The sequence below is a fragment of the Carcharodon carcharias genome, chromosome 21 (assembly GCF_017639515.1).
Source record: "Carcharodon carcharias isolate sCarCar2 chromosome 21, sCarCar2.pri, whole genome shotgun sequence".
NCBI lineage: Eukaryota > Metazoa > Chordata > Chondrichthyes > Lamniformes > Lamnidae > Carcharodon > Carcharodon carcharias.
Genome location: NC_054487.1, coordinates 23,120,671 through 23,137,292, shown reverse-complemented (window position 1 = coordinate 23,137,292; position 16,622 = coordinate 23,120,671). Strand labels below are relative to the sequence as shown.

General features: G+C 45.9%; 1 protein-coding gene across 6 annotated transcripts in view; it reads right to left on the bottom strand.

Moving 5' to 3' along the window:
- Positions 1-16,622, bottom strand: part of LOC121293109 (F-actin-monooxygenase MICAL2-like) — a 590,417-nt gene that overhangs the window by 93,368 nt on the left and 480,427 nt on the right. The window contains exon 23 of one of the 6 annotated variants that reach the window (XM_041215773.1): positions 7,288-7,575. The exons of the other annotated variants lie outside the window; for them this stretch is intronic. Within the exon in view, the coding sequence (XP_041071707.1) occupies positions 7,517-7,575 (59 nt within the window). The 3' untranslated portion in view covers positions 7,288-7,516. Of the gene's footprint in view, positions 1-7,287; positions 7,576-16,622 lie in introns of those variants that run through there. 6 annotated transcript variants of the gene reach the window in all.

Genomic DNA, 16,622 nt, shown 5'->3' with positions numbered 1-16,622 from the left:
TAACAAGAACCTATCTACCTCTGCCTTAAAAATATTCAACGACTGCCCTCCACTGCCTTCAGAGGCAGACACTTCCAAAGTCGCACAACGCTGAGAAAAAATTTCTCCTCATCTCAAGGGCAACCCCTAATTTTAAAACAACGCCCCCTAGTTCTGGACTCACCCACAAGTGGAAACATCCTTTCCACATCCACCTGGTCAATACCGTTCAGGGTCTTATATACGTCAATCAAGTCACCCCTCACTCTTTTAAACTCCAGTGGAAACAAGGCCAATCTGTCCAACCTTTCCTCATAAGATAACCCACTCGTTCCAGGTATCAATCTAGTAAACCTCCTCTGAATCACCTCCAATGCATTTACACCTTTCCTTAAATAAGGAGACCAAAACTGCACAGAATATTCGAAGTGTGGTTTCATCAATGCCCTATATAACTGAAGCATAACATCCTTATTTTTATATTCAATCCATCTCGTAATAAAGGATAGCATTCCACTAGCCTTCATAATTACATGCTGTCCCTTCATACTAACTTTTAGTGACTCATGCACTAGAGCACCTAGATCCTTCTGCACCTCAGAATTCTGCAGCCGTTGAAGTAATGTTCTGCTTTTTTGCTCTTCCTGCCAAGTGAACAACTTCACATTTTCCCACATGATACTTCATCTGCCAGATTTTTGCCCATTCACTCAACCTATCTGTTTCCGTCAGCAATCTCATTATGTCCTCTCCACAAAATACTTTGCTACCTACCTTTACGTCATCTGCAAATTTAGCTACCATGCCTTCACTCCTCTCATCTAAGTCATTGATATCAATTGTAAATAGGTGAAGACCCAGCACAGACCCCTGCAGGACTCTACTCCATACATCCTGCCAATCAGAAAAATACCCATTTATACATACTTTGTTTTCTGCCAGCCAGCCAATCTTTTATCCATACTAATACGTTACTCCCTACCCCATGTGATTTTATTTTCCGTCTTATCAAATGCCTTCTGGAAATCCAAGTACAGCACTCTGCAGGCTCCCCTTTATTCACAGTGCATGCTGCTCCTTCAAAGAACTCCAATAAACTGGCTAAATTTGATTTCCCTTTCACAAAACCATGCTGACTCTTCCGTATTACCTTGAGTTTCTCTAAGTGCCCAGCTACAATCTCCTTAACGATCGATTCTAATACCTTCCCCATGACAGATGTCAAGCTAACTGGCCTATAGTTTCCTGTTTCCTGTCTCCCTCCCTTCTTGAATAGAGGGGTTATATTTGCCTCTTTCCAGTCTGATGGAACCTTTCCAGAATCTAGCGAATTTTGGAAAATTAACACCAACACATCTACTACCTCATTAGCTGCCTCTTTTAGGACCCTAGGATGAAGTCCATCAGGACACGGAGACTTATTAGCCTGCAGCTCCATCAGTTTGCTCAGTACCGCTTCCCTAGTGATTGTAATTTCACCAAGTTCCCCTCTCCCTTCCACCTCCCGATTTACAGCTATTACTGGAATGGTTTTTGTATTCTCTATAGTGAAGACAGGAGCAAAATATTTGTTTATTTCATCTGCCATTTCCTTATTATCTACTCTAAACTCCTCACTGTCATTCTCTAGAGGACCAACATTTACTTTACTTACTCTTTTCCTTTTTAAATACCTGTAGAAACTCTTGCTATCTTTTTCTACATTTCTAGCTAGCTTCCTCTCATATTCTAATTTCTTTCTCCTGGTTAACCTTTTAGTCATTCTCTGCTGTTCTTTATACTCTAACCTGCCACTCATTTTTGCACAGTTATATGCTTTTTCCTTAAGTTCGATGCCTTCCCTGATTCGTTTAGTTAACCACATTGGTGGGTCCTCCTCTTAGAATTTTTCTTTATAGAAGGAATATACTTATTCTGAGTATTCTGAAATATCCCCTTAAATTTGTGCCACTGCTTCTCTATTGATCTATTCTCTAGCCTAGTATCCCAATTCACTTCAGCTAGCTCAGCTTTCATGCCCACATAGGTGCCCTTATTTAAGTTTAAAATTCTTATCTCAGACCCACTCTTCTCCCTTTCAAACTGGATGTAAAATTCAATCATATTGTGATCGCTGCTACCGAGGGGCGCCTTCATCCTGAGGTCATTAATAAATCTTGTCACATTACACAATACGAAGTCCAATATAACCTGCTCTCTGGTTGGTTCCAGAATGTGCTGCTGTAAGAAACTATCTAGAAAGCACTGTACGAACTCTTCATCCAGACTACTACTGCCAGTCTGATTTTTCCAGTTTATATGTAGATTAAAGTCATCCATGATTATTGCTGTCGCTTTATCACAAGCACTCAATATTTCTTCTTGTATACTTTGTCCTACACTACGGTTCCAGTTAGGGGGCCTGTAGACCACTCCCACTAGTGACTTCTTTCCCCTTCTATTCCTTATCTCCACCCAAACCAATTCAACATCCTGATTTCCTAAACCAATGCCATCTCTAACTATTGCACCAATGCCAACTTTGATTAACAGTGCTACCCCTCCACCTTTACCTAGCTTCCTATTCTTCTTGAATGTCATGTACCCCCCAATATTCAGGACCCAATCCTTCTCATCCTGCAGCCATGTTTCCACAATGGCTATCGGATCATATTTATTTACTTCAATGTGCATGATCAATTTGTTATGAACGCTGTGCACATTCACATACAGGGCCTTTAGTTATGTCTTTTTGTTATCTTTGTAACATCTAGTCTTGACTACTGGTGCATTTTTATGTTTTATCTCTCTGCCCCTTACTGTTATTCTATAACCCTCATTTCCCATATTACTATTATGATCAAAATGAAAGCAAAATACTGCGGATGCTGGAAATCTGAAACAAAAGCAAAAACAGCTGGAAAAACTCAGCAGGTCTGACAGCATCTGTGGAGAGGAACACAGTTAACGTTTCGAGTCCGTGTGACTCTTCACCAGATCTAAGGAAAAATAGAAATGAAGTGAAATATAAGCTGGTTGAGGGGGCTGGGACAGGTAGAGCTGGATAGAGGGCCAGTGATAGGTGGGGGCAAAGAAGGATTGCCAAAGATGTCACAGACAAAAGGACAAAGGGGTGTTGACAGTGGTGATATTAGCTAAGGAATGTGCTAATGGTGACATTAAGGGTATAAAGCAGGACGAGCAAGTGACAAATAGCCCTAGTGGGGATGTGGTGGAGGGAATGGATCAAAATAGGCTAAAAGGTGGAGATAAAGCAATGGATGGAAATAAATTTAAAAATATTAGAAATAGGTGGGAGAAGAAAAAATATATTTAAAAAATTATAAATTATTGGAAAAAGGGGGATTGGAAAAGGGGTGGGGATGGAGGAGAGAATTCATGATCTGAAGTTATTGACCTCAATGTTAAGTCCAGAAGGCTGTAAATGCCTAGTCGGAAGATGAGGTGTTTTTCCTCCAGTTTGCGTTGAGCTTCACTAGAACAATGCAGCAGGCCAAGGATGGACATGTGGGCATGAGAGCAGGGTGGTGTGTTGAAATGGCAAGCGACAGGGAGGTCTGGGTCATGCTTGCAGACAGACTGAAGATGTTCCACAAAGCGGTCACCCAGTCTGTGTTTGGTCTCTCCAATGTAGAGGGAACCGCATTGGGAGCAGCGAATGCAGTAGACTAAATTGAGGGAAGTGCAAGTGAAATGCTGCTTCACTTGAAAGGAGTGTTTGGGCCCTTGGACGGTGAGGAGGGGGGTGAAATAAAGGGGAAGGTGTTGCACTTTTTGTGGTTGCATGGGAAGGTACCGTGGGAGGGGGTTGAGATGTAGGGAGTGATGGAGGAGCGGACCAGGGTGTCCCGGAGGGATCGGTCACTACGGAATGCTGATGGCGGGGGTGGGGGGGGGGGGGGGTAGGTGGAGGGAAGATGTGTTTGGTGGTGGCATCATGCTGGAGTTGGCAGAAATGGTGCAGGATGATCCTTACAATGTGGAGGCTGGTGGGGTGATAAGTGAGGACAAGGGGGACCCTATCATGGTTCTGGGAGGGAGAGGAAGGTGTGAGGGTGGATGCGCAGGAGATGGGCCGGACATGGTTGAGGGTCCTGTCAACCACCGAGGGTGGAAAACCTCGATTAAGATCACCATGATAGGGTCCCCCTTGTCCTCACTTATCACCCCACCAGCCTCCGCATTCAAAGGATTATCCTCCTTCATTTCCACCAACTCCAGCATGATGCCACCATCAAACACATCTTCCCTTCACCCTCCTCCCGCCCCCCCGCCCCCCACAACCCCCAGGCGGCCTTCTGTAAACTCATTGTCACCAAACCTAAAGGAAGTAATACTTTTATATTTCTTATTCTTTCATCTATCCCCATTACTGATTGAATCATGGTAACATTTCAACCAATCAATTCCACTTGCTGTTGAAATGTAAGTACTATCTAGCACTGCACAGCTAAAGGAGTCTACGACTCTCACAATCACAGGGCGAAAACTTGTGTCCAATATAATTTGTTTTGATTCGTCAACATGCTCATCTGCTTCCTCAAAATTCTGTCATATGTCTTTTCAAGGATAATGCCTCTTGACTGACTTTGGGCAGACCACTGCAAAATGGTATTTTGAGTCACCCCTGAACTGTTTCTTGGGAATTCCTGGGATTAATTCACCATTATTATTGTTCCAATTCTCTGTAAAGCTAGGACTGTGAAAGCTGGTTTCATCCTCCTGCCTGTCTCTAACACATCCATTATATTGACGTCTGCATCCAGTATTCGAATCATTTCAAAATCTGGCAATCGTTGTGACTCTATTCCTTGCACCACTGTGGAATATCCCATTTGCTCCAAGAAATTACTGGATTGTGCTAAGGTGTTTCATATGGACAGGCTCCTGGTTCAATTCTTGGAGCGGGAGACCCTGTTGGATCAGATGTCCATTGCCTTGAAAATGATCCTGGAGAAAAAAGGCTTTCGCTCCAGCCTTCTTGGAGCAAATGGTACATTCCACGATGAAGCAAGGCTGATGTCATGGAGACGCAGCGTAGGCCCTAACAGTCGCTAGATTGCAGGAGGATGATGACGACATGCGGTAAGGAGACTCATAGATCTTCATATAGCCTCTGAAAACGTCTGACTCCTGTCTGGCCGAGGGCAGCTCGCTTGCACTCCATGATCAGGGCTGTATCATAGAAATGCAGCCATGAAACTTTAAAAGCATCAGATCCTTTGTCAGCCTTCAACACCTGAGCCCTTCACGAGCACAGCGTCACTGGTCATAGATGCTGAAGAGATCAAGGGCCAGCCCCACCTTAAAAGATGCTGAGAGCACAGAGAGAATGATGGAACTCTGTGACTCCTGTCCACTACATTCTGGCAGCAGTAACAAGCACCATCGAGGTGCAGGCATCAGTAATGTTTCCAGGGAGTGTGAGGCTTGACCATCACTTTGTTCTGAAGGTTACACACTGCACAGGGAAGAGGCCCTTGACTGAGACACCTGCCTTTGTCTTGTGCAGGAACCAAGGTTTCACATCTGAGTGACACAAACACTGCTCATCAGAACAAGGAGCCATAGACAGGGAGACATTCTTGGGAGTTTATTAACAATAGTCAACATTATGTACACGTGATTAACACCTGAGCCCAGGCTGAGCAGCTACATCTTAACGTTGTTTAATTGTTTTAACTCTAAAAGAGTTACATCTTAATGTCCCTAACCCTGCCACTACATCTTGGTGTCCCTTGACATCCATAGCAGAGGTGGAGGCAGCCTGACTGTTATGTCCTGTTTGTGATGACTTTGGTGGGCGACCTGGAGGGCCGCAGTCTGCTTTTGGGGTCCTGCCATGTGGCAGTTGCATCCTCCCCAGCCTATGGAACTGGAGCTGCTGGGCAGTAAGATGGGATTGGGATGGGCCTGACACTCCCGGAGTCACCTGGGTGGATGGCCCCGGGGTGTGCACCTGCTGATCCTCCTCCTTATGGGTGTCTGAGGGCCTCTGTCTGACTCCTTGAGGAGAAGGGGAAGCTGGCGGGTGATTGAGCTGCCCCACACCCCTCTCGCATTGACACTGTTGGAGGCCAACTATGGCGTCAGCAATGGAGTTGAGCCTGCGCAGCAGTACAGGAGCGAAGTCCTGGACCAAGGTCTCCAAGGCAGCTGCCATCCTGCCAGTGTTGACTTCAGCGCATTGGCATGTAGGCACTATGACCTGAAAATGAAGGCGGCCTTGCAATCTGAGGAGTGCAGCAGACATCCGTTCCTGATGTTCCCAAGCTTGCCTTTGCAGCTCCAGCATTTTTCTTTTCATTAATGGGATGTGGGCTTTGCTGACCAGGCTAACATTCATTGCCCATCCCTAATTTCCCCTTGAGAAGGTGGTGGTGAGCTGTCTTCTTGAACCGTTGCAGTCCCAGTGGTGTAGGTACACCCACAGTGCTGTTAGGGAGGCAGTTCTAGAACTTTGACCCAGCAACAGTGAAGGAATGGCGATATATTTTCAAGTCAGGGTGGTGAGTGACTTGGAGGAGAACTTCTAGGTGGTGGCGTTCCCATCTCTCTGCTGCTCTTGTCCTTCTAGATTGTAGCGGTTGTGGGTTTGGAAGGTGCTGTCCAAGGAACATTGATGAGTTTCTGCAGTTCATCTTGCAGATGGTACACACTGCTACCACTGTGCCTCGGTGGTGGAGGGAGTGAATGTTCGTGGATGGGGTGCCAGTCAAGTGGGGTACTTTGTCCTGGATGGTGTTGAGCTTCTTGAGTGTTGTGGGAGCAGCACCCATCCAGGCAAGTGCAGAGCATTCCATCACACTCCGGACTTGTGCTTTGTAGATGATGGACAGGCTTTGAGGAATCAGGAGGTAAGTTACTCGTCGCAGGATACCTATCCTCTGACCTGCTCTTGTAGCCACAGTATTTATATGGCTAGCCCAGTTCAGTTTCTGGTCAATGGTAACCCTCAGGATGTTTATAGTAGGGGATTTAGTGATGGTAATGCTATTGAATGTCAAGGGGCGATGGTTAGGTTCTCTCTTGTTGGAGATGGCCATTAACTAGCACTTATGTGGCACGAATGTTATTTGCCACTTGTCAGCCCAAGCCTGGATATTGTCCAGGTCTTGCTGCATTTAGACATGGACTGCTTCAGTATCTGAGGAGTCGTGAATGGTGCTGAACATTGTGCAATCATCAGCGAACAACCCCAGTTCTGACATCATCATGGAAGGAAGGTCATTGATGAAGCAGCTGAAGATGGTTGGGCCGAGGACACTGAGATATGACTGAGTCCAGAGGCTCATCATCTGACTCGGATTCAGCAGATTTTTGGCCTCCAGCAGTCTTATGAGTGCTGAAAACCAGGGAAGTGCCTGCCGCTGCTTCCTGTGGATCAGCTAGTGCGATGTGCTCACCAAATTGTGATCCTGAGGCCACTCTAGAACTAGGTCCCACCGAGGTGTGTGTCTCTGCGCTGGTGGAGGGTGTGGGTGAGCTCTGTGATGGGTCATCAGTTAGATTGTCATCAGACTCTTCCGAGGTGTCTTCAAGGCTTGGAGTCGAGAACCTGGTTCACAGACTCTCCCGGCTGCTTCCCAGATGTGCCTACAAAAGCAAGGAGGGATAATTAGTGCATGGCAGGGGACAATGGAACAGGGGAACTCACTCACAGCATGGTTGTCTGTTGTTGCACTGCTGGATCCTCACTTAGTTGAACATCGCTGACCTCACCATCAGCACAGAAATGGTCCAGGTCGTCGTGGGCCAACTGGATGGCTCTGCTTCCAAAGTCTGAGAGGACAATGATTTCAGGCATTCCTCCACCAGTCTGTGACCTCTCCCTCTTGTTATGTGCCAGCTTGTACTGCGTGAATACAGATGGACAGAGTGTAAGCAGGACGGCTGCCAGGCCAGCTGATAATGATGCCTGGCATGTGCGGTTAGTGAGTGGTGCCATGGACAGGATGAGGATATGATCCGCAGGACAGATGAAGGTATGTCTGAGAGAGTGAATGGTGATATCCCCTGAACTGCCAATGAGTGAGATCCCTGTGGATATGTGAGGATTTGAGAGTGAGAGAGTTGAGAGTTATGAGACAGTGACTTACCCTGGTGGAACGGAGGAGATCATTCATCCTCTTGCAGTGTTGGGTGGCTGTCCTCTTTTGCACTGACCACTGCTGCCGCCGCCTCCCATGTTGGATTTGTCACCTTGCCTGCTGCTGTTTGCCCAGAGTGCCAGTAGAGGACTTCACGGCGGGCCTCCATTATGTCCAGCAGGCAACCAGAGGAGGCCTCGTTAAACTTGTTTCCTCCCTTTTGCAGTCACGATTTGAGCAGCTTCCAATCACTTAGAGAGTGCTAGCTCTATGCAGGGGTGGTCTTTAAATGTAGCCTCCATATTAAGGCCTAAGCTGATGGTTGTTCGGGTGATTCAGAGGCTACACTGCCAGTGATCTGCCATGTTTCCCGGGAATGCGTTATTAACATGGCGGAACGTGCCGGGAATTGGACAATATGGCATGAAAAGCCACCATTGTGGATGGTGGGTAAAACATCCTTTTTCCTGCTGCTGCCACACTTTGTGCAAATCTGGGCTGATTCTGCCCAAGGGGTCACCCATTTAGGACAGAGATGAGGAGAAATTTTTTCTCCCAGTCTTTGGAACACTCTTCCTCAAAAGGCGGTAGAAGCTGAGTCTTTGAAGATTTTGAAGGCAGTGGTAGAAGATTCTTGATAAGGGGGTGAAAGGTTATCGAGGGGCCGAATGGTCTACCCCTACTCCTTGCTCGTATGTTGCTGGTGAACCGACCCAACAGCTGAAATGATTGGATGGGAAGTGAGAGATCATATAAAACGGAGGCCAAATTGGAAAGGCCGTGAGATTGCATGTGGTCCCATATTTGTGGGGGAAGTAATGCGAGTGCTTATAACTACAAATTGGCCAGAAAAAACAACAGACCTGAGGATTGGGAGCAGTTTAGAATTCAGCAAAGGAGGACCAAGGGGTTGATTAAGAAGGGGAAAATAGAGTGCGAGAGTAAGCTTGCAGGGAAAATAAAAACTGACTGTAAAAGTTTCTACAGGTATGTGAAGAGAAAAAGATTGGTGAAGTCAAATGTAGGTCCCCTACAGTCAGAAACAGAGGAATTTATAATGGGGAACAAAGAAATGGCTGACCAACTAAATACATATTTTGGTTCTGTCTTCACAAAGGAGGACACTAATAACATACCAGAAATGTTGGGGAACGCAGGGTTTAGTGAGAGGGAGGAACTGAAAGAAATCAGTATTAGTAGGGGCCTGATAATCTACATCCCAGAATACTTAAGGACGCGGCCCTCGAAATGGTGGATGCATTGGTGGTAATCTTCCGAGATTCTATACACTCAGGAACAGTTCCTACAGATTGGAGGGTAGATAATGTAACCCCACTATTTAAAAAGGGAGGCAGAGAGAAAACAGGGAATTATAGACCAGTCAGCCTGACGTCGGTAGTGGGGGAAATACTAGAATCCATTATAAAAGATTTAATAGCTGAGCACGTGGAAAACAGTGGCAGAATCGTATAGAGTCAGCATGGATTTATGAAAGGGAAATCATGCCTGACAAATCTACTGGAATTTTTCGAGGATGTAACTGGTAGAGTTGATGAGGGGGAGCCAGTGGATGTGGTTTATTTGGACTTTCAGAAGGCTTTCGACAAAGTCCCATATAAGAGATTGGCATGTAAAACTAAAGGACATGGGATAGGGGGTAGTGTATTGAGATGGATAGAAAACTGGTTGGCAGACAGGAAACAAAGAGTAGGAATAAACAGGTCTTTTTCTGAATGGCAGGCAGTGACTAGTGGGGTACCGCAGGGATCGGTGCTGGGACCCCAGCTATTCACAATATATATTACTGATTTAAATGAGGGAACAAAATGTAATATCTCCAAATTTGCAGATGACACAAAGCTGGGTGGGAGGGTGAGCTGTGAGGAGGATGCAGAGATGCTTCAGTGTGATTTGGACAAGCTGAGTGAGTGGGCAAATGCATGGCAGATGCAGTATAATGTGGATAAATGTGAGGTTATCCATTTTGGTAGCAAAAACAGGAGGGCAGATTATTATCTGAATGGCTATAAATTGAGAGAGGGGAATGTGCAACGAGACCTGGGTGTCCTTGTACACCATTCGCTGAAGGTAAGCATGCAGGTGCAGCAGGCGGTAAAGAAGGCAAATGGTATGTTGGCCTTCATAGTCAGAGGATTCGAGTACAGGAACAGGGATGTCTTGCTGCAATTGTACAGGGCCTTGGTGAGACCACACCTGGAATATTGTGTGCAGTTTTGGTTTCCTTATCTGAGGAAGGATGTACTTGCTATAGAGGGAGTGCAGCGAAGGTTTACCTGACTGATTCCTGGGATGGTGGGACTGACATATGAGGAGAGATTGAGTCGAATGGGATTATATTCGCTGGAGTTCAGAAGAATGAGGGGGAACCTCATAGAAAGCTATAAAATTCTAACAGGACTAGACAGGGTGGATGCAGCAAGGATGTTCCCGATGGTGGGGGAGTCCAGAACCAGGGGTCACAGTCTGAGGATACGGGGTAGACCATTTTGGATTGAGATGAGGAGAAATTTCTTCACCCAGAGAGTGGTGAGTCTGTGGAATTCGTTACCACAGAAAGTAGTTGCGACCAAAACATTGTATGTTTTCAAGAAGGAGCTAGATAAAGCTCTTGGGGCAAAAAGGATCAAAGGGTGTGGGAAGAAAGCGGGAGCAGGCTATTGAGTTGGATGATCAGCCGTGATCATGATGAATGGCGGAGCAGGCTCGAAGGGCTGAATGGCCTACTCCTGCTCCTAGTTTCTATGTTTCTAACTATGTGAGGTGTATCTTTGTGGTATTGATAATTTAAAGTGAAGTTTGCCTTTTAGTTTGAAATTTCCTAGGCCTGAGGGTTAATGTTTGAATCATGTAGATTTTGGTTGGTTTGTTGCAGTAGAAGTTTTAAAGGGTGAAATACTTGTCCAGCAGTTTTCTTTCCATTTGCATTGTGAGAATTCCTTTCTTTTTAAGGAGTTGTCAGTCTGTACGGGGAATCATAACAAGTTTTTAAATAGGTGAGGCCTCAGCACTGATCCATGTGGCATTCCAACAGTCAGACTGCCAACCTGAAAATTACCTGTTTATTCCTACTCTGTGCTTTCTGTCCTATAACTAATCCTCTATCCCTGCTCATTTGTTACCCTAACCTCATAAGCCCCATTAGGGTGCACCTACCTTTCATATGGTACTTTACCGAATGCCTTTTGAAAATCTACACAGATAAATCCATCCTCAAATAACTCAAGTAGATTCATCAAACACAATTTGCCTTTCATAATATGGCAGTGTCAACATGATGTTATCATTTTCTAAGTACCGCATTACCACTTCCACAAGATTCCAGCGTTTTCCCAATGTGGGAGGTCAGGCTAGTTTCCTATTTTGTTTCCACTGCATTCCATTGTTTCCACTGTGACCGTTCCAGAGTCTAGAGAATTTTAGAAGGTCACAACCAGTTCATCAACAATCTCTTTTGTTACCCTAGGATGTATGTCATTCAGTTCTGGGGATTTGTCAGCTTTTGGCCTCATTCATTTATGTTTAGAGCAAAGTTTACATGGTGTAACAGTAAGAATATCTTATTCAAAGCTACTAGTCTCACCATGAAAACCTTCAAACAGCTTTTGGATTTGTCTAGTTAATAAGATGATTAAAGTTCCCCTCGATTACTGCATTGCCCCAGTTACACCCTCCTATTATTTCTTGATTAATATTCTGTCTAGCAGTATAGCTGCTATTAGGGGCCTAAAAATTACTCCCATCAGCGTGCTCTGTCCTTATTATATCTTATCACTATCCATGCTGATCTACTTCCTGCTTTTCCAAGTGAAGATCCTTCTTCACTCCTTACGCTATCCTTTATTACCAACCCTTCCTTTTCCATTTTGTCTTATTAAAGTGTCAAGTACTCTGGAATATTTAGTTTCCAACACTGGTCACTGTGTCTCTCCGTAATGGTGATTCAGTGAAACCCAATTACCTCAGTTTGTGCCACTAATTCATCTAGCTTGTTACAAATGTTTTGTGCATTCAGATAAAGCACTTTCAATTTTAACTTTTTATAATTTTCTCATTAGACCTGATTCACTGACTGCACTGTTAAACATTTTGTCTCTTCCTGTCACATGGCTTACCTCTACCCAAATCTACACTGCTGTACTGCTTGACTTTCCTCTTTAGACACTTCCCACAGATATGGTTTCCTGAGATTACATGCTCTCTGCAATTGCCACCACCACCTGCCCTCTCATCCCTATCTAACCTTGTTTTAATTCAAGACTTAAAGATACAAATAAAATCTACTTTGCTTATAGTTATTAATGTTTTTAACAACTATTTGAACTAGTTTAAGTTGTAGGTACACTACATTAAATAATAACACAAAGCAATAAAAGTATTGAAGGAACATACCAGCACCTCCTTCCCACCACACCAAATTCCCACTCTCACCAAATTCCCACTCTCGCCAAATGCCAAACTTCTCAGAGCATTTATGGCCACTCTGGGATTCACTGTCAGTGGTGGGGTGGGGTGGGTGGGTGGGGGGGGGGGGCGAAGGCAGTAAGTGGTTTGTATTTACCTTTCGGGGGGTAAAATTATCATAAAACCTGATCCCCAGCCCCACGTTCTCAGCTTGTAAAATCCCTCTCCTGCATAGTGACCATCCTGAGAGGTGTCCTTCTGTATCAGTGCAGTCTGCCTTCAGCAATCTCTGGTACATCATTACCTTCTGGTGGTGAGGTGTCTGCAGAGTGTTCCCCTTCTCGGCCTGTGATGTGAGTCCAGTGGACATCTGCCTTGATTTCCAGAGGATCAATGGGACTGATTATCTGTCGGACCCGTAGGCCTGAAGCTACTTGACGTGGCAGACAGTGCCAGGGAAGCAGCAGGATTGTTAGCACGTAGCAGGAGACAGAAAGAAAAAGAGACAAAGAAATAGTGAGGCACAGGATAGAATGTAAAGGTAAGAGTTACAAACGGCAAGGAAACCCATGCAGAGAGCAGCAGGAGGCACAGCAAAGGGGGCTGAAGGAGCTGAGTCTCAGATACCAGTGGGAGTTGAGCCCCGTGGAGCAGAGGGATCTGGAGAGCTGAATCCTGGAGAGCAGAGCCCCTGGGGGGAGGGGTGGGGGGGGTACACAGAGCTTGGATTTCAGCTCCACACTCTACTGACGATAAAATATCACAATTACCAACTGCCAGCTGGGATAGTCCATGAACATTGAGCCAGGCTTTTGCGCCTGCTCCCTGTCCAATAACCTTGCTCTCATGCCCTGTGACATTCCAACCCGCTGTGTGCCCTTGGGCATAGCCCTGAGCAGCAGCTCCCAGTGACAGAAAAACCCAGAGCTCAAGGCTGGCTGTAGGGGGCCTATACCATGTTCTTTATTCCATATTAAGTATCCAGGAAAGCAAAAAGGTTAGTTGCACAAGGGTTAGATTGCAGTCCCCACACCATGCATATGGCCCACAATGCAGGAGAATACAGTGTCCTCAACGTTTCAGTACAGACACCCCACAGCCACACACGTGAGGAGTCCAGTGCCACATGACAGCCACTCCATCCACCCTACTCAAACCTCCAGCATTTGTGAATGATGCCTTTTCTTGCTAAGTATTCCAGCCAAACTCTCTAGCAGGGAAAGAGTTAATGAGGGCAGCAGAGGAGGTTCCAGCACAGCCTGTAGACAAGATGGACAATGTGCTAAGGGGAGCCAGGGTAAGGCTCCAGCCCAGCTGGACTACCAGTCACAACTGTCAGACTTGTCAGACGGAGCAGTGCCCTTAATGGTCACAGTGCTCTGTGACGATCGATGTCTTAACCAGAGTCCTGCTGACACACTCTCTGAGCTAACTGGTACTGGGACTGTGTATCTGAAGCCTCAGATTGATGAGTACACTGAAGTCCAGGTTAGTGTGTTGTTTTGGGTAATGATACTTTGCTGTAACCTCCTCCCCTGTGCTCTCCAGTAGTCAGCAGCATACAGGAAATACAGTGCACTCCTTTTAACTTGTTCTATCTACAGGCTATGCGAAAAGGAGTCATAGCTCCACACATTCCAGGGAATCTCGGTCTCCAGGGAGTTTCCATTTGTTTTAGCCACTTTTTTTTTGTCATGCTGATTAAACTTAACAGGAGTCTAGCCGGAGTTCTCAGCCAATACAGTCACAAGCCCACTGCCGCCTGCTTAAAAGGAGCGGATTGTACCTCAACAGCTCTGTCAATTCAGGCACTTGGAGAGAAGCAAAGCAGATACCTCTGAACGAAGGGTTGTCCTCTTCATCAGTTAGCTGATGGACCCAGAGCCCAAACTGAAGCTCCTTCTCCCAGGGACAGTACTCACCCTCTTCACACACAGTCACAAACAGGCACATACCGTCACACAGGGACAAACACATACAGTCATACATAGTCACACAGGACAAACACACACAGTCACACAGGGACAAACATGCACAGTCACACAGGACAAACACACACAGTCACACAGGGACAAACACACAGTCACACAGGGAAAAACACACAGTCACACAAGGACAAACAAACACAGTCGTGCATAGTCACACAGGGACAAACACACACAGTCACACAGGGGCAAATACACACAGTCACACAAGGACAAACACAGTCACACACAGTCAGGCAGGGACAAACAGAATCACATGCATTCATACAGGGACAAACACACAGTCACATCCACACACACAAACAGAAACAGACAGACAGACACAGTCACATAGACATATCCAGACACACACACAGTCACACAGATACACACACACACACACAAAGACATGCACACAGACAGAGTGGGGCAGAGGAAAACAGGAAGTACAGTCAGTGCAGGAAATTCGGATCAGCTGGTCCAGTCAAAAGATGAAGGTGTGTTTGTGAAAAGGGATTCTCAGTGTGATAGGGAATTATCCCAAGTTAGGAACATGGATCCTCTGGTCTGGATTCACCCCTGACAATCTGCCACGATTGGGGTGACTTCCTCAAGGTGAATGAGACCAACATGAGGTGTGGATGCATGGTGATCTCAACTTCCCCAGCCCTGGCCTGCCATACTGTCATTAGTTGCCCCTTTGTTAAATGCTGCATCCTCATGCTGCTTGGCCGGGAAAGGGCATGGCTTAACAGCTCATTTCCCCCTCTGCCTCTGATCCCACTGCTTCATAGGACAACAGTATAGGTGTTAGGATGGAGCAATGAGTCGAGTGCTCAGGCAATGGAGGCAGAGGGCAAAGACTCCACAATGACCCTCACTCACCTACCTGAGCCGAGGCTGCAGATTACTGGATTGTCAGAATGTTCCTGCGCCTCTGTCCATACAGGCTTAATGGCCAGGATGGTGATGAGATTAGCCCCATCCAGAGGATTGAATGAGCTCGATTTGGGTGGAGTTCCCATCCCACCCTGAAAAGGGGAATTACACCTTCTCATTCTCCAATCAATCAAATTCATTTTTGCTGTCATCCTACTTGTCTGGGCCTGTCTGCCAGTGAGGCCTGTTTTCAGATTGTCTGAGGAGGTGGCTGTGATTTAAAAGGTCCAAGAACAACCAGAAATCCTCCTCACAATAACAGCTCTCTTCATGGGCATTGGTCTGTGCTGATGAAGAGCTGAGTGACAGACCAATGGAAGTCAGGGTCAAGCAGGTAGTATGGAAGAGGGAAGCAAAAACAGAAAATGCTGGAAAGGAAGTATGGAGAGTGAAGAAGGGTCATTGGGACTTGAACCTTAACTCTGTTTCTCTCTCCACCGATGCTGTTAGACCTGCTGAGTTTTTCCAGCATTTTCTGTTGTTGCTTCAGATTTCCAGCAAACACAATATTTTGCTTTTGTCTTAGTATGGAAGAGTAATGAGTCACACAGCCAGCCCACACTGTCGTCCTCCCCTCAAACATGAGCATCAGCATTAACCAAAGGGCTGAAAACGCTCCCAATCGTCCACCATTATTTCAACAGGAGATCAATAGAGAACCAGGAGAAATCCTGAGAATACAATCACAAACTTTCATTATTCACCTGTTCTAGTTATTTAACTCAAACTCAATGATATGGCAATCTCAATCCCATTTACAGGACAGAGGAGCAGATAGTGGAGATAACCTAATATCTTATCACCCAAAGATATGCAAGGTCAGAAAGCAAATCTCAGGCGTCCACTGAACCTGAACACACCAGTCAACACATCCACATCCTCCAAATGAAACCCATCCCTCCAACACATTAAGCCCCTGCACCCCATCTCACCATCACATTAACCCATGAGCCCCATACCCGCAATACATTAACCCCTTGAACACCTTTCCTCGAGCACATTAACCCCCAAACCCCATCCCTCCAGCATATTAACCAACTGAAACCCATCTTGCCAGAACATTAACCCCCTGAACCCCATCCCTGCAGTGCATTAACACCTTGAACCTTCTCTCTAGCAGATTAATCCAGTGAAACCCATCTCCCCAGCACATTCACCGCCTGATCCCCATCTCTCCAGCTCATTAACCCTCTGAAACCCAACTCTCTAGCACATTAATCCCCTGTAT